This window comes from Alternaria arbusti (assembly GCF_024043155.1).
Source record: "Alternaria arbusti strain BMP 1465 chromosome Unknown scaffold_7, whole genome shotgun sequence".
NCBI classification, from domain to species: Eukaryota; Fungi; Ascomycota; class Dothideomycetes; order Pleosporales; family Pleosporaceae; genus Alternaria; species Alternaria arbusti.
This window is the reverse complement of record NW_026249947.1, coordinates 1,103,074-1,125,386: the sequence shown is the minus strand read 5'-3', so window position 1 is coordinate 1,125,386 and position 22,313 is coordinate 1,103,074. Positions and strand designations below refer to the sequence as shown.

At 54.2% G+C, this 22,313-nt stretch overlaps 8 protein-coding genes across 8 annotated transcripts; 3 read left to right on the top strand and 5 right to left on the bottom strand.

Annotated features, from left to right (window-relative positions):
* Positions 1-1,362: 1,362 nt before the first annotated feature.
* Positions 1,363-3,601, bottom strand: J4E86_006185 (uncharacterized protein; the record flags this gene model as incomplete). The annotated part of the gene is made up of 3 exons (XM_051446716.1): positions 1,363-2,171; positions 2,233-3,550; positions 3,599-3,601. 3 exons carry the CDS (start codon positions 3,599-3,601, stop codon positions 1,363-1,365), a joined length of 2,130 nt encoding a protein of 709 aa, XP_051302291.1.
* Positions 3,602-4,326: 725 nt separating this feature from the next.
* Positions 4,327-5,381, bottom strand: J4E86_006184 (uncharacterized protein; the record flags this gene model as incomplete). The annotated part of the gene is made up of 2 exons (XM_051446715.1): positions 4,327-4,427; positions 4,475-5,381. 2 exons carry the CDS (start codon positions 5,379-5,381, stop codon positions 4,327-4,329), a joined length of 1,008 nt encoding a protein of 335 aa, XP_051302290.1.
* A 618-nt stretch (positions 5,382-5,999) lies between these two features.
* Positions 6,000-7,173, bottom strand: J4E86_006183 (uncharacterized protein; the record flags this gene model as incomplete). Its single annotated transcript, XM_051446714.1, has 3 exons — positions 6,000-6,597; positions 6,644-6,903; positions 6,952-7,173. 3 exons carry the CDS (start codon positions 7,171-7,173, stop codon positions 6,000-6,002), a joined length of 1,080 nt encoding a protein of 359 aa, XP_051302289.1.
* A 412-nt stretch (positions 7,174-7,585) lies between these two features.
* On the top strand, positions 7,586-9,300 carry J4E86_006182 (uncharacterized protein; the record flags this gene model as incomplete). Its single annotated transcript, XM_051446713.1, has 2 exons — positions 7,586-7,726; positions 7,897-9,300. The coding sequence occupies 2 exons, from the start codon at positions 7,586-7,588 to the stop codon at positions 9,298-9,300; spliced, it is 1,545 nt and encodes a 514-aa protein (XP_051302288.1).
* A 265-nt stretch (positions 9,301-9,565) lies between these two features.
* Positions 9,566-10,250, bottom strand: PSF3 (DNA replication protein; the record flags this gene model as incomplete). The annotated part of the gene is made up of 4 exons (XM_051446712.1): positions 9,566-9,633; positions 9,680-9,788; positions 9,837-10,026; positions 10,078-10,250. 4 exons carry the CDS (start codon positions 10,248-10,250, stop codon positions 9,566-9,568), a joined length of 540 nt encoding a protein of 179 aa, XP_051302287.1.
* A 920-nt stretch (positions 10,251-11,170) lies between these two features.
* Positions 11,171-17,168, top strand: J4E86_006180 (uncharacterized protein; the record flags this gene model as incomplete). The annotated part of the gene is made up of 3 exons (XM_051446711.1): positions 11,171-11,607; positions 11,662-17,056; positions 17,106-17,168. The coding sequence occupies 3 exons, from the start codon at positions 11,171-11,173 to the stop codon at positions 17,166-17,168; spliced, it is 5,895 nt and encodes a 1,964-aa protein (XP_051302286.1).
* Positions 17,169-18,056: 888 nt separating this feature from the next.
* Positions 18,057-19,121, top strand: J4E86_006179 (uncharacterized protein; the record flags this gene model as incomplete). Its single annotated transcript, XM_051446710.1, has 1 exon — positions 18,057-19,121. One exon carries the CDS (start codon positions 18,057-18,059, stop codon positions 19,119-19,121), a length of 1,065 nt encoding a protein of 354 aa, XP_051302285.1.
* A 288-nt stretch (positions 19,122-19,409) lies between these two features.
* On the bottom strand, positions 19,410-20,356 carry RPL8B (60S ribosomal protein L8B; the record flags this gene model as incomplete). Its single annotated transcript, XM_051446709.1, has 4 exons — positions 19,410-19,672; positions 19,727-20,088; positions 20,138-20,226; positions 20,276-20,356. 4 exons carry the CDS (start codon positions 20,354-20,356, stop codon positions 19,410-19,412), a joined length of 795 nt encoding a protein of 264 aa, XP_051302284.1.
* Positions 20,357-22,313: the final 1,957 nt, after the last annotated feature.

Sequence of the window (22,313 nt, the reverse complement as noted above, 5' to 3'; positions counted from 1 at the left end):
CAAGCGGCGACATCTTCACCATCATGTAGCCTCGCCACTCCTTGAGGATCGCTCTGGGGGCGTCGCGTTTCAAATATGTAGTTTTGATAACAGTCACGAGTGCTTTCAAGACAAGAATGCATATGTATGAGTCAGCATCATGCCATCTCACTAAACGTGACGTAAGGTTATTTCCTTCGAGGATTGAGAATGTATTGCTACTCACTACCCACACCCTCTAACCAACCCCCACCCTTACAGTCGCAACATCACGCGTCACTTCACAGCATTATCATTACCCGTCCATCATTCGCATACCAATAACCAACCAATCCCACCTCGCAACTCCATCGCCACCGCAACCCCGGTCAAAACCACACCTCAGTCGACCAACTCGGCACCGCAGCCTTGGTCACACGCCTCTGCGCCGGCCTCACAGCAACCCGCGGATTCAACACCCGCCGATCAATCGTACCATCCGTCATTGCGCCTCCTTCCATATCCGCCAACGAGGAACTAGGCAGAAACAGCGTTTTAATCCGCGAAAATAGCGACGGCTGTGGCGATTTTGGGCCGTGCTCTCCTTCTATCTTTGGCGACAGGTCAGGTGGTGCCGGGCCATTACTCGGAGGAGTGCGCAGGGGTGAGCGAGAGGAAGGGATGGCCGTTGACCCAGGAGTCAGGGACGGAGACGGTGTTGGCTCAGGTACAGGTGGTGTCGCATGTGGTGGTGGGGGCGTGGGTGGACTGATTGGCGGTGTTGGGGTGGAGGATTGTAAGGGCGGCGGGTTGGTTGGCGGCACGGACACCGAGGACGAGAGTTGGGGACGCGCCACAATGCTTGTGTTGGAAGGGAGAAGCGAGGTTCCTGTAGGTGGGATAGTTGGGACGCGCGGTGATAGGCTTGCATCTTGCGACGGGGAGAGTGATCGCTGCACGGGCGCGGTAGAAGTTTCCTCTTCTGCGGTTGGCATTGGTGCCGGCTTGGTTGACACAGCCGCTGCTCTATCTCTGAGATCGTCGCTTGGTCTAGGGCTTGCTTCAGGTATCGACTCCATGTGCGTTATTTGCCGACCGAGAATGGTTGACGTAGGCGTCGGCGTTGGATCATCATCAATCACTTGCTCGACAACAATTGGACCCTTTCCAGCATCATCCGGAAAAGGTCCATCGTAGACTTTACGTCGTCTGAAGCAACGGCAGCAGCACAGCATGGAAAGTAAACCTCTGTATATATTCATTCAGTAAAAGGTGGTTTCAGAAGTGAAAGCGCGGCCGTAGCTATAAGGTGATGTTTGAAATGTAGAATGTTTGTGAAGCGAAATTGCGCGAATGAGTGTGCAAGGCGGTCTATATGACAGATATGGGAAGAGTGCTATGCACTCACAGCAACAGAGCTACCGCTGCAGCGAGACCACCAATGAGACCATTTCTGATGCTACTGTCGCGAGAATCCTCCGGTTCAGACAATAGATCGCCTGGGTTGTGACGGCGCGAACGGCTGAAAGGGATATTGAATCGAAGTGCCGATGCTCCAGACGTCTGTTTGACCTTCTGATCGGCGGTAGCGGTGTACACTCCAGTCATAGGCACGGAGTTTGTCGCAGTGGGCTGCGGTTCGGGATCACCCGCGCTCGTCGGCACGTCTTCCTCGGATGGATACCAGATGCCAGCCTTCACGGTACCATTGCCCGCGATGATAGCTGCGTTTTCCTCCTCCGTGCAGGCAAGGATAGCTTGACGAATCCAGCATATTGGTGGAGGGCTCTCTCCTGGGTTATTTCTGTGCTCAGAGGTGCTAGGGCCTTCTGTACTGAAGCTGGACAGATCGACGTCGCGACCGGTGCTGATATCGTCGCCATGAATGATACGACTGAAGACGGTAAAGGCGGTCTCTGGCTGGAATGTCGGGACGTAGTGGCCGGAGTCGTAGATGCGAGAAAAGGACAGGTTGCCATGTTGACGAACAGCGCCGCCAACGTAAGATTCGTTCACCTGAATGTCCGCATATCCAGCCTCCTTGAAAGCCGTTTCGTAGCCAGGCACACGACTGGCGATCTCGAGAGAGTTGTTCTGCCCTCCATACCAGTTGCATATGATGTCCGCGTCACCGTAGATGAGGCCGACTTTGATGCCGCGGGCGAGCAGGTCTGCCACGGCCTCCAATGCGCCTCCGCGGGCAGAGTCTCCGTCTAGATACATGGTTAGCAAGGTAGATGCGTATAGAATCGAGGATAGGGCATGATTTCATACTGTAACTGAAAGCATCCAACACCATGTTATTTGTAGAAGTGAAGTTGACTGGAGCACCCACGGATTGCATGATGTGTTCTTCGTTAAGATACGTCTCAAGTGCGTCACTAGGGCCAACAGTCGGGAGAGCTCGGATGTCGTAGATGCTTCTACCAGGAAGATAGGCGGGGCCAACGTTTGTTTGGCATGTTAAGAGCGCAGCTACGCAAATTTCGTTCACTTCCTGGACGGTACCCAGACCTTGGGGATCATTGGCAGCTGCCGAAGCAGCGCACTGGTCGACCAAATCTACACAACCCCCTTCTGCGTAGACGTCTGATATCGCGTTTTGATAAGTTGTGAGATCATAGCCTTCGATGCCGTAGGTATTGTTGTATGCGAAGAGCAAGCCCGAAGTTGTTGACGTCCTAACATCCATGATACCGTTGACGATGCCCACTGAACCAACGCGTATCTCCAACGTTTCAGCCGGAAGATCGCCTTTCTTTCGACGATCATTCTGCTCTTCGTAGTGATCTGCGAAGACAGGACCATAAACACCCCCATAGCTCTCAGCGAACAGGTTTATCTCAGAGGGGTTGACGGTGTCGCTGTCGGATCGAACACCAGGATTGTACTGGGGAAAGGCTGACAAGAAGCCTTGAAGGAAGTGCCATGAGGAATCCGCGGCAATGACGGTCAAGTTTTCGGTTTTCTTAGAGCTGGCAGACGGGAAGGTGCCGTTCTTGAAGCGCCATTCCGGGACGTCGGCGGGAAGCGGAGAAGGTTCTAGGCGCTGGCCCAGATCTGCCCAATAGCCTGTACTGAAGTCGACCGAAACGTTGACGCGCTCATCATACGAGAAGCCGACTTGCGTGGGTTGGTCGATGAAGAGTATGTTGGAGCTGCGGTCCCATCCCCAAACCCTAGGCTGAGAGACGTAGCTGCCGTTTGGCCCTTCTACCAGCTCGCATGGACCCAGTTCTGAGAAGAGACCAATCATGCTCGAACTTCCAGGTCCTCCACTGAGCCAGATGGTCAACGGAGCGGTTTCTGGATTCTCACGTGCTTCGAAGAACCAGAAGAAGGTGTTGATTGGGTAGTTTTGCTCGGCCGGCGACAGCGTGAACGGGGGAATGTTGACATATCCAGTATACTGCTTCTGCGTCTCAAACGCCGTTGCGCATACGTGGGCGTCGGGTGATTTGTAGGATATGGTGATGCGCGGGTCTGCAGGCGACTTGATAACGGTGTCATAGGTTACAGGTAGTGGATACTGCTGGGCGATTGACGATCCAGCGTGGAGAGCAGACATGAGAACGATGGCGAGTAGTTGGATCTAGTGACCGTCAGTGATTGGTTGGCTTGCGCAGAGCAGTGTGCCTACCATGTTGGCGGGAACCGGTGTAGCGGAAAGCTATCGCGCATGAGAATGAGGATAAGAAGCCTGACAAGGTAGAGCAGGCGGCCGAATTGTTACAGTCAAGCGATGCGCAGTGCCGCGTCTTTGGTCCCGTGTTGAGGAAGTGAAAAGACGACGGTCGTTCAGAGGCAACCGCGTGTAGTGCCTAGTGGTATTTGTAAGGCGCCTTCCTTCACTTCGGACAAGCGAAGGGATGCGCGAAACGGGCAGTCCCTCGCTCACTGCAGAGCAGCGGCGAAGAGAGCGTTGCGCGGGTGTACACGCCACGAGGACTAGCGAGCGTTTGTAATACAATACTACGCGATGATGTAGACGGCAGGGAAAGGGAAATCCAGTTCGGTATCACAATAGTCGTGCACAATCACTCACAATAATGCAGCTGTACCCTTCCAATACACACTGCATTCTGTTGCTCGCCGAAGCATCTGTCCTGTCGCGCACCACTCTGCCTTATCATCACAGCGCGTTGTGTAAGACATCTCAGCCACCTTGTGCTATTTGCGCGCTACGCCGCGTGCTAGAGGCGTGTAGGAACGTGTCTAGGAAATTATACTTGCCGTACCCTAGTGTCGGGTGCATACAGCCTAAATGCCGACAAGGGCTTGCATGGTCATGGATCCGGCCGCCAGCCACCCTTACGTTTGGGTCGACATCCAGGGCGCGTAAACCGGCTGTGTTGTGAAGCCATGTAGTCAACTGTTCAGAGCGGCGTTGGCCAGTTGTATCCTTCTGCCGTGGCCCCCATATATCCACGCGACCGCGTCGGCCATGTCGTTGTGGTACGGTATCCATCCTGCGCAGTGTGAGCTGAGAACTTGCAGAAGTTGGAATGAGACTTACCTTCGGGGGCAAAGCCGCCTGGCTCTTTGCCCTTCAGTTCCTCCCAGGTCTTCTTCCCGGCGAGTCCCAGCTGTACGGCTCTTGACCTCTTGCCTCTTTTTGCTATGATCCTTACTTCACCTTTCATATCCTGGTCCGGCCCTGCGACCCTCCAATTCTCGTTGACTTCGTGCCCTGGCTTCGCTGCCCAGGGCTGCATAATGCGCCCGTCCTCAGTCTTCTTATCACCAGTCGCCGTCTGCTGCGCATACGGAACGATGTACATCTTGACCTCGGCGCCGAACTCGTCTCCATCCCGTTCCTTGAGGAGCGCATCCCAGTTCTCAGGTTGAGCCGATCGTTTACGCCGATGATCGTAGCCGGACGCGATGAAATCGGTACACGGGGTGATGTAGGTCAGTTCCTTCCAAGCATCGCTATTCAAGAGTGTCTCGATATCGAAGTAGGTTGTGACGTCTCGCCAACCGTCGCCCATGCCGAAACCGTGCCAGCAATCTTCGACGACCAAAGTATCTAGACAGAGACCGGGAAGTAGTGTGAGCGCATTCGCTGCATAGTAGGTCGGGTAGTACTGCGAGCTTCCGGAGGAGTACAACGGGAAGGGATACGCGCGCACTCGGGCATGGCGCAGACGCGTAAGTACACTCTGATCGACGGAGAGGAGCGTCTCGAGTAGATTCTCTGTACCGCGAAAGTGGAGTGTGCAATTGAGCGGGAGATGGCGGTGCGCCTCGGCGAAGATCTGGCGACAACTGAGCAGGAGCGCTATGCGATTAGAAGACTCAGAGTCGTCGCTAGGTGTGCTAGCGTGCTTGAAGCCATGTTGGATAGTGTAGCTGCTGAAGAGGAAGCCATAGATGAGTTCGCGCAACTCAACAGGTATCGTCAGAAGGTTTGGGGTGCTCATGGTGTCGATACTGCTGTTGCGCAGCGATGGTTTCAAGGATAGAAACGTACGAATCCCTGCTTTTAAAGGAACCAAGCGATACTAAAGGAGCTGCTATTGATAAGGAGTAGTCTATCTTAGAAGTTGGTAGCCGGACCCAAACAAGTGGTCGTGCTGCGTAAGCGGTGCAACTGGCCGATAAGCAAGATCAGGTTACATGGGAACGATCTGACGGCAGCTGTCAGTCCAGCCCAATCCTGCGGAACGCGCGGATTATAAGTCATGTTCAGCTCACATCCCGGCTGGAGCTCCCTGCCAGCGGTGGTTCTTCCGAGGGTGAGATGACGTTTGAAGCTGTTCGGCGCACTAGGCAATGGGCTAGTGCGCGCCCGAAGTGTCGCATGCGCGGTCGCAAACCACGAACGGTCAGGGTATGGGCGAGCGATTAGCTGCGCATATGTACACGTGCCACGATAGCGCAAGATCGACATGTATTACAAGATATGGTTTGCTGTGGAAAGCCTACGGCTAGACGAATGGAATGCTCTGTTCTGGGTATCTTCGATGCTCGCTCAAGTTCAGATCTGCCTGCTTCTATGGTCCGCGAGGACTTTGCGCCATATACTACAGCCAACGCCCTCAGTCTGACTTGGACCGCCCACGGGTCCGTTGTTGTTCCTCTTGCAGCTTCTTCTGCTGCCACTGCCACTCTACCAGCACAGGCAAAAACTGCCACAGATCAAACTCGGGCCACAGACACTTCAGGAAAACGATAGACGTGTTCTCGTGGGCTTGCCATAGCATGAAATCGCTCAGCCGCTCGACGCCAGAGGTGCGAACTAGCAGGTCAAGAGGCGGGGCATCAGCCGTCATCATGTTATCGTTCAAAGTCTGAGCACTGATGGACTCTGGATCCAGAAACGTCGGCCCGTTATTCGAGTCATCCTTCTCAGGCGAGTTGATGGCGGTCGAGGTTGACGAGGAACGCCCGTCTTCAGCCAGAGCCGCCTCTTTCGAGGGTGACGCTGGCCGCGAATCAGCCTGCTCAGCAAGGCCCTCTGTATCCTCCTCCAACATTTGCTTGCGAATATGCTGGGTGATGTGGGACTCGGAAAAGGTTCGCTTCGAAGGAGTGGGCAGGTTGTGTATCGGCGTGCCGTACGTCTCGACAGTCTTCATGACTGCGGTCGTGATTTCGTGTCGCGAAGTGTAGGGGAAGCAGACGTTGAGGACAGCCCTGCGGGTGGTCAGCGATGTCACCTAAGGAGCGGCGGGGAACTTACTTCTTGTTGTGTGCTGTCATTGCAACAGCCTTGTCCACAGCCATTTGTACATCAGGACTGAGAAGCTCGCGCTCTCCCAGCACCCGGATGGATGCGCCGTAACGGTCCAGCAAGGCTCCGTGCTCTGCCATTTGTTGCAGCTTCACCTTGGCCATGGACATGAGGGCATCGACTTCATGCTTGGAGCGCTTGAAGTTCTCTATGCTGAATGCGTAGATGGTGACGACCTTGACGCCAGTCTTGTAGCAGACTTCGAGGATCTGAGATGGTTAGCATGACCCCAAAACACTGATGGCAGTCTCCTATACCCTTGCTAACGATTCGAATCCAAGGTTGTGCCCTTCTACCGTCTCAATGTGGTGGTTGCGCGCAAACCGGCGGTTGCCGTCCATCACGAATGCAACATGTTGCGGGATGGGGCCCTGCTTCAGTGACCCGATAAGGAGCTCACGTAGCTGTCTGACTGTCCATGCGACGGGCGGCGAGGTCGCAAACCACTTGTGTATGCGTGAGTCGTGGAGGGAGCCCATGGTGAATATTGTTGAGATACTTGGCTTAGGGCGTAGGGGCTTCGGAATGTCGAGGGGATGCAACGTCGTGGTTTATGGATGGGTGAGAAGCCGGATGGATGAGACTATGCTACGGGAGTCAGGGTATCATAGTGTAAAAGGATTGATGCCAATGCTAGACGCTACGTATGACTTCAAGGCGCAGCGATGGTCTAGGAGTCGCGTCACTTTGGGGCCCTGCGGCGGTGTGGCTGGGCTGACTGCGTTAGGCGTGGCGCACCCGTCGCTTCCGATTCTCGAATCTCTTTGCCGGCAGCCGACCTTCCGACCATCTTTCTTCTTCTTCACCGACGCAAGCCTCACTTGCCGCGTCATCAACACTGCGCTCATCGCCCAGCTGTAGCATTCCACCCATCTCTCTACTAACATCGCCATGGCTGAACAGCCTCAGAGTAACGTGACGGAGCTCGCCGAGCAGCTCGTTGAAGGCTTTGCAGCTCTGAGTGGAGAATACCAGGTTTTGTTTGATTCACAGAAACAACTCGAAAGCAAGCTCTCGTGGGCTAAGCAACAGGTACGCAATGTCTTTTTACACTCCTTCCTCTTATGATGAACAACTTTAGCTCTAGACCTGAAGCTGCACTCGCAGCTCTGATCGAAAACAATCACAGCTTAGCCTGATCCGGACACCATTCTACATTTCAGCACACGATATCTTTGACGTACACTGCTGACAATACCCAGTATCTTGACCTTTTGAAACGCTTCTCGCCCAACACGTTGTCGCAAGAACACCTTACCTTCCTGCAAGATCTTGAGCGCGTAGGAGACGAACAACCGCGGACACATGTGAATTTGGTGGAGCAGTTGGCACATAGCGATGATGTAGAGCGCAAGAGCCGAGCACTGGTCATCCAGAAGGCTGAGGAGGCTGCTGTCAAGCTGCACGCCCATGAGAATACTAGCAGTGTAAAAATATGGAGTGGTCCGTCCGCAGACAAATCCGCCTCGTTACCTGAGATACAGACCAATAGAGCCACATCACCCATTGAGAAAGACTTCACTGTTGCTGGAACTCCTAGTAAGCTCGCCTGTCCCTTCGCATCGGGCAGCGGCAGAGGCAGCCCGCTCGCTACCCCACGTAGCTCGACGTCCCGATTAAGCGCACGTGGCCGAAGATCGAAACGACCCTCCTTTACCGATCCTATTCGCGCCGAAATATGCAGTAACAATCCTGCTGCTTCCGCAACTGCCTCAGTAGCGGCCTCTGGCTCCGCTGCCGTCTGCCCCATACGCTTCCTCGACCAACACAACCCAGAGGAGGTGGCCCAATACTTTGAGAAACACAAGCATGAGCTACCGAGAAGCCATGAAGTTTGCATCAAGCGCTTCCAGAGTAACCAAGAGAGCATAGAGCAGCTAGATCGCAAGTATGGCAATCTGGTCAATATGATCCAGGGCCTCGGTCAGAAACATCAGGAGTGGCTCCCTGAGGATCCCGACGACGCCATCGAAGAAGAGCCCGAGGCAGAAGCCCACTTCAGCACTGACGCAAAGGCGGACACCAAAGTTCAAAATTGGGCCTCGGCCGTCTCGGCAAGTCTCAACGATGGCACCCCACCGCCTGAGGAGGAACCAGAAGAAAACACACTGGACGAGTCGAGAAGCGGTCACTTTGACCGCCCGCTCAAAGAAGTCAGAGTTGGCGAATCTCCAAGTCGGCCCTGGGGCATCTCGATACCTGCCAAATACACCAATGCACACAGCTCATCCTCGGTTGGCTCAGTACCAACAGCGTCGCCGCAACTACCCCTCGACACTGGCCGTCCAATCGGCGAGACGCCCCAAAAGACTGGCAAATGCCCGTTCGACCATCGCGCGATGATGGGACAGACGCCGCAGCAGCCTGAAGTGCCACAATACACTATGCCACCGCAGTCGCAACCTCGGGCCCCAACCACACATGTTCCACCGACGGAAACTCCACCGCAGCCCCGAGCTCCGGAACCATCACAACCACCAAGAGAGACGGAAAGTCCGAAAATGGTACCGCAGATGGTTTTCAACGGGCCTGTGTTCTTGGGCTACCCGCCCGAGCAGTTGGCTATACTATTGCAAAACAGCAATCTGGGTGCGTCACTGCGGTAGACATGGAACACTCACTGTACATGTTCTCGTTCGCTGGCTGTGTGCTTGCAGGTATGGTATTGTACTCAGAAGGTAGGCTCGAACAGCTGCTTCTTTCACACCTACACCTCACCTCGTCTTTTGGTATCGTCGTGCTTCTTGTCATGCGCTCGTCATTGATTACTACGCTGTGCCTTCGTCCATCTTTCAAAGCTCCTGCGCGTCGATCTTCTACCTCTACTGGCCGACCCTATGGCACTCATCTTCTGCGATCCGGCTACCGTGCTCATTTCTTCTTCAGATCTGCCATCCACGTCCGTACGCCCTTTGCGCTATCGTGTGCCGCACGAAATACTGCATCGTCGTTAGCTCATGTATGGCTGAATCCCTCAACACCTACGTTGCCGCTCGTTCTCATCTAGGCCTCGCATGAAGTCGGCGCCTTCTCCTAATGCACCCCGTGGATTATGAGCCTGATCAGCTATGAGAGCAGCCCGGGCCTTGAATGTCTATATGGGTTAGCATATATCGTTGCATCGACCAAGCACAGAACTCACATCGCTCAGTACCTCAATCATCTCTTCCTCTTCAAAGAGCTCCAGGATTCGTGCGCCGAGATTGTAGAAGTGCGGGGCCAGAGCTCGCAAATCGACGGTCCTTGGGTCAGCTTTGAGGGCGTTCAAGACGCGCGGAGATAAGGCGGACGGAGGGTCGATGGTCACAAGTGAGGATGTATTTAGACTTTGACTGTAGATGTTGTGAATACGGAATGTACATATGATTAGAATCTTCATTTACCTCAGTGCAAGCATCTCGCCGAGCCAAAGTGGAAGCTCGACTTTAGAACCCTGCTTCATATCGCCGCTCATGTTGCCCTCGAGATAGCCGAGGCCAGGAACGGTAAGCTCAAAGGTACATGGTACCTTTTGCGCATCCGTCAAGATAGCGTCGACGTCGTAATACGAACTCATCTTCTGACAAGCATTTCTGTCAGTAAGCCGACACGTAGAAACAGGAACAAATTGACTATCTTTCAGCTGATGCTGCGGTGCGAAAGAAATGCATCAGAGGCCATCCTTGTACGAGGCAACCGACGTGTCGCGTGTCGTGCCACCAGCCTGGTGCATCGGGACGAATATGCAAGGAGATGAAAGCGCAGGCAGAATGGAGGACGAATGCAGCCCTGCGAGTAGGAACGGGGCGGGAAGAGGCAAAAAGAAGGCGGGTCAGAAGATGGTAGAAACGTGTAGCTTACTGCGTAGTCGCCTGTGTGTATTGCGCGTCTTCGAGTGCCTGGCGGAGGTCCGATGATATATAGCGCGTTTCGTCCGGATGTGATGAATCACCGCGCACCTCGCCTTTCAGCAGCGCGTACAAGTCTCTTTGAGATTAAACGAGTGGATTAGTCGTTCTGCAAACGTTCGACCGCGACAGCGACTGTTCCCCCACGATCTCGACGCTGCCGCCGCTCTCTCGCCTAAGGTTGCAGGGTTGGAGCTCCAGACTAGATGTCATCTGGACGAGGCGCCGGATACCCACATGAACCACTGCTCGTCAACCATTGCACCCGACTACATCTCCACCCGCACTCACGCCCAACACCCGGAATCTGCTATACACGGCGCATTTGTGGAGTAAGTAGCGCGCACAGCAATTCACCCGCCCCACGTGCTGCGGTGTTACTCTGTGGTTCACAGCCCGTGACTACGACGACGTCTCAACCACTTGCTGACTGTTTGTGTCTGCAGTCAATCCGTCCCGGCTGCCCTCGACTGTGAATTGCTAGCTGTACATTGATGACTGCGCACTCCCAAGACTCGTCTCTCCACTGCGCCCTAGGCACACGCCTCACGACCCCCCACCACAACCTCGACCACCACCACCCGGCACCATGGCGGTCAGCGAACGGATATCACAGCTCATGAGCGCCCTCGATACGGGCTCCGGCCCTGATACCTCGCGTGCTACGTCACCAGGTAGCGACTGGCGGCAGCCCAACGGTGGCGTCAACGGAGCAGACGACCGGCGCCGTCCACGCACATTCCCCTACTTCGAATACCTCCCGTACCAGACAGAAGACCAGAGCGATCGCGAAGAAAGCCTCAACACATGTCTGAAGCACCTCTACATAGCCGTCTCGGCCGGCGACTTTGCGCCTGGCGCTGTACATTGGACGCGCGAGATCCGAGGCTGGCTCTCGCTCAAGTTCGACCTCCCCCGCACCACGCGCGTGAAGCTCGTGAAGCTCTACTATGAGCTGGCGCTGGCTCCCGGTCTGGACTACCTGGTCGCGGAGCGCTTCGCTAGCATGTTCATGGTCCTGACGAAGTAAGTGACACACATTAGAGTTTGGATGACGGGTGGAGACTGACACGACGACAGGCGTAAACATTACCTGCGACCCGGCAAAGACCTCATACTCGACTGGCGACCCCTGTATCGAGAGCTGAAGATGTTCGTCCTGCCCTCAGAATCCGGAGGCTCACATCCGCCAAACGTAAAGCGCAATATCCGTACGTTGACGAAGATGTGCACCTTTGCGCAGTCGTACTTCGACCCCAAGGAGATACCGGCTATACTGGAAGAGCTCCTGCCCTTCTTCAGCACATCGTTCAGCGAGAACGCATTTGTGGTTGTCGGTCTATTGAACCTGCTCTTTCCAACCCACCCGGCACCCGAGGACATGCAGCAACTGCTGCCTCAAGAATATCTCCCGACCTTCTTCCATCTATGGTCGCTCGTCAACCGGTCGCGGCTCTTCGATGCGCACTACATTGATACACTTTCGAGGCTGTCTAGGGACAACCTGACCGCGGCGCATGTGCCTTTCTCACAATACGGAGTGTTTACCGGCGAGCAGTCGTCTCAGATCTTCACGGCTATCCTGCGGCTACTGGAAATCCCAGTCGGTCAAGCCACGTCACCATACAGCAATACTGTTGACCTAGGTGCAGGACTTGCTGTGATGCTTGACCGTGACCCGCGGAAGCACCCGTCGACTCACCACATTGCCCGCATCATCGCCATGTCGTTATCGCCTGCATGTGCAGAGCATTCTGACTCTACCCTGACTAAGCTCGAAGGGCTCATCCAGGCTGTGGAGACTTTCTTCCATCCATCCAATTCGGGTAGCTGGACTAGACCTCTGGCGCAGTTTGTCTACTACCTGGCCGACATCTTTGTGCTGCGGTGGAATCGAGAGCACAGCGGGGAGATGGATGTGCCAGAAGAGAGGAAGCTAAACGACGCGGTCAAGAGGCGCTTCGTACTCTGTCTACGAGAGGTCACATTCATGGGCATCTTCTCCAAGAGCGACAAAGCCGTACAATACGCCTTGTCCACCCTACAGAGCCTGGCACACCTCGAGCCCAACTTGATTCTCCCCGGCGCACTACAACGCATCTACCCCGCAATGCAAGGGCTTGTCGAAGTACATCGCACCATCTCGTCAATACGTGCGTTGCACATGCTCTCCAAGGTCATGGCTAAGACAAAGGGCTTCCGGTGTCACGTTACTTCTGTGCTCGGGCTTGCGCTCCCGGGTATCGACGCCAACGACCTGGAAAAGACTGTGCATACTTTGCAATACGTCCAGGGCGTGTGCTACCTCATTCCATTCCAGGACCTCACCAAGGCGCGGAAGGCGTCGGATGAGACAGCTCGAGATGGAGCAACTACACCGGATGATGTTGGCGGTAACACAGGGCTTGCTTTGGAATGGATCACGGCACAAGTCGAGCGATTAGAAAGCGCCAACGGGAACATTGAGATCAACTACGACGAGGAGCTCAGTGACGGGGATGAGGCAATGATCTTACGGTCATCCACGACTGGTCTCAACGAATTCCTGATTACATTCCTTGGTCGCGTGTTCACGCTCCTGGAAAACTTGCCCGATGCGTCTAGGGTCCGCAGTGGCTCTCCTGAAGAGTATGTGGTTAACCAGCTACCAGCCGCTTTCACGCCGCTGCTTGCGGCACTCTCTCCGGAGCTGTACGATGTTGCGCTTGATAAGATTGCGAACTTCATCACAAACCATGTCGTTCACCAAGCCAAAGATGCCATCGCATTCATTTGCAACAGTCTTGTCAAGATCAACCCTGAAAAAGCACTGAAGCGTCTGTTGCCACATCTTCTGGCAGGCATCCGTACTGAGATTGATGAGATTGGCGCTGGATCGACGCGAACAACAGGCGCCGAGGTACTTCCCCGCGATCGTGCTCTTGTTTGGAACCTTTGCATTCTTAGCATGTGTGTTGTCCATGTTGGTGACGCAGTTCTTGAGTGGAAAGACGAGCTCTTCGAGATTGCAGAATACATGCAGCAGAAGTGCCGCGGTACCCCCACCGTGCATGTTTCCAACTTCATTCATCACTTGCTACTTAACCTTACTTGCACCTACACCATCGACTACTCGATCTACGAGCAAGATGAGCTTGCACAAGGCTTGTCGACAGAGTCGTGGGGTAGACAGGTCGATATTAAGAAGCTGAACATCAAGTGGCACACTCCGAGCTCCGACGAGATTGACTTCGCCGTCAAGCTTTTCGAGACTCACGCCAACAACTCGATGAAGGCACTCAAAGCCCTGACGCAACCAGACTCGCCGATAAAGCGCGAAGGCACTGGCAAAGATTGGTCCGACGAGGTTTCTCGAAATCTTGTCCTGCTGCGCTTGATCATCTCCGGTATCTCTGTCTTGTTTGATGTTCGGCATGATCAGGCTGCTGATGGCGCCACCGAGTCTGATGACGACTCTGACGCTGATGCGATGGACACAGAAGGCATCGATGACGATGCTGGCCTAGGAGAAGCTGAAGATGAAGAGGTCAAGCCTACTTTCCAGTACGAAGCCGGCTACCCTCTGCGTCGTGGCGATGACAACTACAACCTCATTCACGATCTTCGCGAACAGGTTGGCCAGATGCTACACAACGTACATCAATTCTTGATCGAGAAGCAGCCTGACGACGTGCCGTGCTTCAACTCTTTGTACAACGCCTATCGGTCGTGGTTCATCGATGTTGGCATCGAGCGATCTGCTCATGTGCTTGATAGAATCTCTAGGTTACTAGAGAACGACGAGCGGCCTTTCCGGTTCAGTGGACTCCGAAAGCAATACCCACGACCTCTACTAGTGCGCCGCGCAAACGTTTATCATCTGCAGCGTTTACGGCACAATGCTAACCCACGACCCAAGACTGATCTCGACATGATCTTGCTGCTTGATCTCGCCGAATCTAGTATCTCAGTCTACACTGAGATCCGGCGCACTGCACAGACAGCCAATGAGTCAGCCGTTAAGTGCGTGCTGGGTGCTAGGCCGCTTGTCATTCCTCCTCTACTGGATGCTTTCGTCAAGGCTGTTGCCGAGAGCGACTACCCTCGCATTAAGGGTGCGATGTTCACTCTTCTGTTCGGTAGCCTGGCGAAGACCATCAGCCGCGACTGGCGATTTACGCCTAAGCTCATCAAAGCGTTCATCGAGGTTACCGGTGCCGACAAGCCTTCGGTGCAGAAGCTAGCAACTAACGCTACTTTCCAAATCATGGACATGGGTAAGGCAATGGAGCGCATGGTTATCCTCCCGAAGGAGGTTGTGGAAGCGATCGCATACGCTATCGACTCTAGCGAGGGCGATAGTGTACATACCAAAGTCAACAAGCGTCGGGACTATATCAAGAAGAAGCGCGCTCGCATCGAAGGCAAGAAGGCTGAACTGTCCAAGGAGCTTGTCGATATTGCCAAGACCGAGCACTGGAAGAAGGTCAGTCGGACTGCAGCCATCATTGTCAACCTGGGAATGCGTTACGACAGCATTGCCTCTGACGAGATGATCGATCTCGTGGCGAAGGGATCCATCGATCAACATCCTAGTCTTCGAGGCCTTTACGCTGGAGCGCTTATTGGCTTGTACTCCGTTATTCAGACCCGTGCGATTACTGGACATAACTACGAAAAGTACTTGCTCAGCGAAGAGGAGCTGCCGGATAAGATCTCGGTACCGACCAAGCCAGAGGATCCGAACTGGACCGAGGAGTACCTCGCTTCGTTTGCGCAGCCAGAGGCCAAGTACTACGTCGACTTTGATTATCCTGGCTGGCTTGTGTGGAACAAGAGCATGACCGCGTTCAAGCCCAATGCGCCCCAGCTATCGTATGATGAGGTCGAGAATGGCGTCCGCCAAAAGATCGCCAAGCATCTTACTCGATCCTGGTTCTCCAACTACTTTGCCTTCATGAAGCAAGAGCCTCGTGACAACAGCGCCGACAGGTTCCGCATGTCAAGCGCGATGGTTTTGACTCACTCATTCGATCTAGTCTTCGGCGGGTTGACCGAGGCGACGTTCGAAGACATCAAGGATTTGACCCAGTCTGTCTACGCTGATGGAAGCGACAAGCATCAGCATCGTGCCACCGCTGAGATCATGGCCGCACTGCTCTCATGCGCCCCAGATCTTAAGGCAGACCAGCGCGAAGCCGTATGGGAATACGTCTTCCCTATCGTTCGTGGCATCTTCCAAGACGGACTGACACCAGAGAACTCCGGTTACTGGACTACTTTCCTACATGTTGTGTTGCAGTCGAAGGATCCACGCCGAGGATGGCCGCTGGTCGACTGGCTAGCTAGCTTCCGCCTTGACATGGAGTCCAACGCCGCCTTCAAAGAGAGCTCCAAAGTCCACTTGCTGACGCAATGTATCTGCGATGCGGGCTGGCACTTCCGTCTAGAGAAGCCGATCTTGGAAGACTTCATGAAGCATCTCGACCATCCGTACAAGGGCGTGCGAGAAGCCATGGGCCAGACCATCGCGAGTATCTTTAGGACACGTTACCACGAATCGTACAAGGATGTCGACACGCTGATGAAGGCGCAAAAGGACGCTTCTTCGATCGGCGAACGCCCTTACCAGCCTACGGAAGAGTTCACTAAAACCATCACCGAGGTCTTTGATCGCCTTGAGGTCTGGCGTGGGGAGCGTCCGGCAGGTCAACAGACACCTTCGTCGTACACGTCAGGTGGTAAGACTGTTCTTCTCTGGCTCGACTCTACGCTCTCCTCGTACGAGTGTACCTCGCTCGTTAGGTTCTTCCCCGATATGTTCATGGAGCAGCTGCTACACATGATGGACATCAAGGAGGACCCTGAATTGCAGTCGCTCGCTTACCACGTCTTCCGCCACCTGCCCAACATCCCGCATCGCCAAGGTGAGGACTCAGACTTCATCTCTGCTCTCATTCGCATCGGACGCAACGCGACAAGCTGGCATCAGCGTCTTAGAATCCTCATCAACATCCAAGTCATCTACTTCCGCCGACTCTTCCTCATGAGCGAGGAGCAGCAACAGAGCATGTTTGACTGCGTCTCCGCGATGCTGTCAGATACACAACTCGAAGTACGAATGGGTGCTGCCACCACGCTATCAGGCATGATTCGTTGCTCGCCAATTGCATTCCGCGACCGCCAAGTTTCTACACTCAAGGAACGATTTACCAAGCAGCTCAACAAGAACCCATTACCAAAGAAGCGCAACCCAGGAACGCCGACAACAGAGCAAGGCAAGCTCGTCCTGACGCGCCACGCAGCTGTGCTGGGTCTTGGTGCGCTTATCCAAGCTTTCCCATACCAGAGCCCTCCGCCAGCTTGGTTGCCCGATGTACTTGCTACACTGGCTAGGAAGGCTGCGGCTGATCCAGGCATGGTCGGTAAGAGTGTCAAGACTGTTCTGGCAGACTTCAAGAAGACTAGGCAGGATACTTGGCATGTTGATGTCAAGGTAAGTTTCTACTCTGATATGATCGTGAACTGTGCTAACCTCTACTCAGGCGTTCGAACAAGAGCAACTGGAGGACTTGGAGGGTGTGCTGTGGAAGAGCTACTTTGCTTAAACGACAGCTATGCGGCGAATGGGATATTACGAACGACGCTCAATGATACCATAAGCGACGAACATGTACATTAAGTTAGATCGGACGGGTCATGACTACGGGCGATATGAACAGGCTCTGCATCAGTGGCGCCTAGTGGAAATAGCATTTTCTAGATAGTCTCTTGCTTACACAATGAACCTTTTCGCTCAGCATTGCTTACTCAGTCGCGACCCGACGCGCGCTCCTTCCTGCTTAAAGCCGTCTGCCCCTCCCCCGCTCCGCTGTACCTGCGCCTGCACATGTGACATCATACCCTGGACCTTCCGACCATCAACAATAAAACCACCGCTCGTTGCGCGACGCATAAACAGCACTCGTTTTCCGACACTACCCCATCATCGAATCTACAATGCCATTGACTGTACTTACTGACGAGGATGTGCGCACTCTCTTATTGCAATTGACCAAACAAGACATTCTCGACTTGCAGCAGAACCTCGCTGATGCGCTGCACCATTATTCTACCAGCACGGAAGAAGACGACAATAATGGATGTTGTGAGAGTTTTCAGTCTGCAGGCACGAGTGTGAAGACTAAAGATGGAGGGATGATGACGGTTGCGCCGGCAAGCAGGTAAGTATAGTTCTTGCAAATACAAATGCATGACAATTGCATCGACTAACTATCCGCAGCAACGATGGTCTCGGAGTCAAAATAACAACAAAGCCAGAGTCCAATTCTCCAGACACAGCCTCTGTTACTTCATCGATGAGCTCACTCGCTCTATCTCAACAGTCCATACCAACGAGTAAAAGCTCAGCAACCACAGCTTCTCTCTCTTCAACCCAAACATCGGCATCAAATACTAGTCTCACACTCTTCGACCGCTCCGGAAACCCTCGCGCCATGCTAAACTCGTCTGAAATGACAGCCTTCCGCACCGCCCTCGCAAGCACAATGCTCTTTAAGAAACGAGCAAACGTTCACGACGTGACAGTCTTCGGCGCAGGGAAACAAGCTTACTGGCACATCCGTCTTGCTCTCCTGCTACGCGGACCCGATATCCATCACCTTAACATCATAAACCGAGATTTCGAACGTGTACACCAGTTATTGGAGAAACTATACGATCCCGACTCCGCTCCTTCGACGTTCAACCCAGATCCAAACCACGTGCCAACCTACCGCCGCGCATCAGGCCCAGAGGAAGGCTCAACAGAAAAAGAAACCCAGCACCAATACCTCCACCGGCCCAAAATCCAAATCCTTACCCCAGGACACGGCGAATACCCACGCCTCCTGCACGCCACCCTCCGCTCTTCCTCGGTCCTATTCCTCTGCACCGCCTCACCCACACCCCTCTTCCCCGCGCCCATCCTGACGAATCCCGAAGGCCGAAAAAAAGGCCGCTACATAGCCGCCATCGGCTCCCTCTCTCCACTCGCCACAGAACTACACCCAGACATCCTACGCCAAAACGTCGCGCCCGAGCACGGCCACCGCCACTTCCACAAGCACGCAAAGCAAAGCGGGGCGGTGGTGGTGGATAGTGTTGAGAAGGCGTTGAAAGAGGGTGGGGAGGTGGTACAGGCGGGACTGGGTCCGGATCAGGTTGTTGAAATAGGAGAGTTGGTTATGTTGAAGAGGGATGCGGACAAGAGGAGGCGAGAGTGTTTAGCTGGGAAAGGGTTGATGGAGGCGGAGGGCCTGGATACGGGGGGTGTGGAGTTGGGCGAGTGCGAGATGAATCGGAGGGAGAAGACGGAGAAGGCGAGGAGGGGGAGTAGTGAGAAGAAGGAGAAACATCATGAGGGGGAGGATAAGGCGCATAAGAGTTTGATTGAGTGGTTGGTCAAGGGGAATGTTATATATAAGAGTGTGGGACTGGGTCTTACGGACGTCGTGGTGGGCGGTGACCTTGTTCGCATAGCGAATGAGCGCAAGATCGGGACGAAGATCGACAACTTTTAGGGTGGGTTGTCGCATCCATCGGAACTGGAAGTGGGTTCACAGCAGTTCCACTCGTGCGAGTGTAGCTGAGACGGTAATTAGACTTCAGCATATACAATCGAAACATAGTCACAAGCAACAAATCATGCGAATGGCGTGCGTTATCGTGATTGATTCCAGTCAATGCAGTCGTTTGCCGACCGCTTTTAACCCTCCTAAACTCCGTTGGTATTGTGAACCGACTATATGCAGAGATAAGAGACACGCCGTAAAGTCATCATGAAATCGAGAAAGCACATCAGAACCCGCTTAGATCTTGATAGCGCTCTCGATGGCCTTCCTCTTCTTCTCCATGCGGGCGTTGGCCTTGGCACCCATGATACCACCTCCCCAGTGACGGGCAGCGTCCTTGTGGTGCGACTCGAGGTAACCGTCGTTGACAGCGGTGACAAGCTTCTGGAGCTCGTTCTTGTCCTCGGAGCGGACCTCAGTGAGGGCGAGGACAGCGGCGGTCTTCTGGTGGACGACCGTTCCGAGACGGGCCTTGCCCTTGACGATAACGTAAGGGACACCTGATGTATGTCAGTGAAGGTTCGATGTGCAATTTGCGCATTTGGGGCACTCACCCATCTTCCTGCAGAGAGCGGGCAGGTAGACAACGAGCTCGATTGGGTCGACGTCGTTGGCGATCAGGACGAGGGAAGCCTTCTTGTTCTCAATCAGGCCAACAACGTGGTTGAGACCGTACTTGGCGACGTAGGGCTTCTTGCTGACGTCCTCCTTCTTCTTGCCCTCAGCGACGGCGGTGGCCTCCTTGGTGAGGCGCTCCTTCTTCTCGGCCTTGGTCTCGGGACGGTACTTGTTGAGGATCTTGAAAGCCTGGGTGGCAAGGTTACGGTCGGCAACGTGCTGGAACTGGGCAATCGCCGGCGGGACCTTCAAGCGCATGTTGAGGATCTTCTTCTGGCGTTGAAGACGGACATACGCGCTGCACATCGTCAGTATCTGCTATCTGCGGTGGGTCGGGGTTTGCTTACGGCCAGCGGACCATGCGGCCGACGTTGCGCTGGGGCTGGATGTCCTGACCGATGCCATAGTTGCGAGGACGCTTCTCGATGAGAGGGTTCTGTTCCATTGTGAGCGGTTGCAGTTGAATGTTTGAGGAATGGGCAGACCTTTTGCTTCTTGGCGGCAGACGACTTAGAAGTGGCCTGGGGGAAAGCCGCAGGCTTCTTTCCGGATCCTTTGGGAGGCATTGTCGAGGCTGTCATAGAGAACAGAAACCATTAGCGAATGTTCATTCACTATAGGTCTGAATCTCGTAAGAGCGAGAGGGCCTTTCAGCCGCTCTCCACTCTAGCCATCATTTGTATGCGACACGCTCATGTAGAGACGTGCGATTGTGATATGCTACCGAGCATTCATGGCGGATATGCGCTTACCTGGTGTGTTGGCGGCGACGAAGTAAAGATTGGCGACGGTGGACTTGACGAACGTTCGAAAGCGGGCGCAAAAGTTGTCGGCACCGAAATCCAGAGAAGCGAGTGCGCGCGGGTAGGGAAGAATGTTTCGCCGGCGCTAGCGCCTGCCCAATCGTAGCGTGGTGCCTCACCATCCATCATCGACCGCGACATTTTCAGTGCGAGATCATGAACGCGATTAATCTCAGCACGAAAGGGCGTAACGCGCAGCTCGTCGCCATATTCTGCCTATGGAAAGCTCTGCTCCTCTCGCTTGCTGCATTCTGCCCAGGTCCCGGATACGACACCTCTGGTCTCATACTGCTCGACACGAGCGCCCGGCGTCATGTTAAGCTGGATGTCACCTCCCGCTATGAGCGTTTTGTCCTCAACCTGCTCCGCTGGGACGCATTGTACTTTGTGAAAGCAGCTGAGCGGGGTCATGTCCACGAGCAAGCGTGGGCCTTCAGCGGGGCGTATTCGTATCTCCTGAGACTAACCGGTCAATGTGAGCACCAGAGGCCCAGTCATTTGGGTCGGCACTGATATCTCGCAGTGATGGTTGGCGATGCGCAGGCTCCTCTGCACTACTATGCCCTGGCCGGAATCATCCTTTCCAACATCTGCCACCTCCTCTCTGTGCTAGTGTTGTATCGCCTATTGACCTTGGTCCTGGAACCTCAACGCCGACAGATCATCCCATTCATCGCCGCTGTCTTGCATATCCTGACGCCAGCTTCTCTTTTTATGAGTGCACCGTATGCTGAAGCCATGTTCTCATTGCTCAATTTCACAGGCATGCTCTTCTATGCTCAATCTCAAACTGCGGCTGAGACTGGCATGTCATGGGTTCGAGCGGACTTTCAAAAGATTGGCTCTGGTGCTTTTTTCGCAGCAGCTACACTGATGCGAAGCAACGGTCTACTCAGCGGCTTAATCCTCCTATACGATGTCGCTAAGTACATGCCCTCTCTGATGTCTGCGCAGTTGCGCATACCAGATGTAAGAAGGATGCTTGTCACATGCATGGCTGGTAGTCTGATAGCCTTGGCTTTCTTCGGGCCGCAGTATCTGGCATACACGGAATTTTGCGACCAAGGCAGCGGCACTGGAACTAGACCATGGTGTGACAAGACCTTCCCGAGCATTTACTCGTGGGTACAAAGCCATTACTGGTAAGTTACCCTAATACGATGACTTACTAGTCTGACCTCTTCCAGGAACGTAGGACTCTTCCGTTACTGGACCATCTCAAATCTGCCTCTGTTCATACTAGCGGCACCAGTTTCGTGGCTGCTCCTCACATCAAGTGTCACCATTCTCCGCAGCGGTGCCCCACACCCGTTGCGTGGGCGTCCTGTACCCCAGACTGGTGAAACAGCCAAATCCAGGAACGGAACCTCCGCGATATGCAAGCTACCGGAATTGGCACTGCCCCAATTACTACTGGCTGCAACAGCCGTTACCAGTTTTCACGTCCAGATTGTGAACCGGATTGCTTCCGGCTATCCCATGTGGTATCTAGTTGTCGCTACGTGGTTGGCTGATTCACAAAGTACTCGTCCGACAGCAAACCGTTCACGAACAGCCAAGTGGTGCATCAGAGGTAGCATCATGTATTGCTTGATACAGGGAATGCTTTTTGCTAACTTCCTCCCACCAGCCTGAAGCTCAGGCCGCGAAAATACTGTCGTACCCACAAAGCGGTGGCGTAAGCTCTACAACGTAGCTCTTCAATTCAGACGCCCAGACA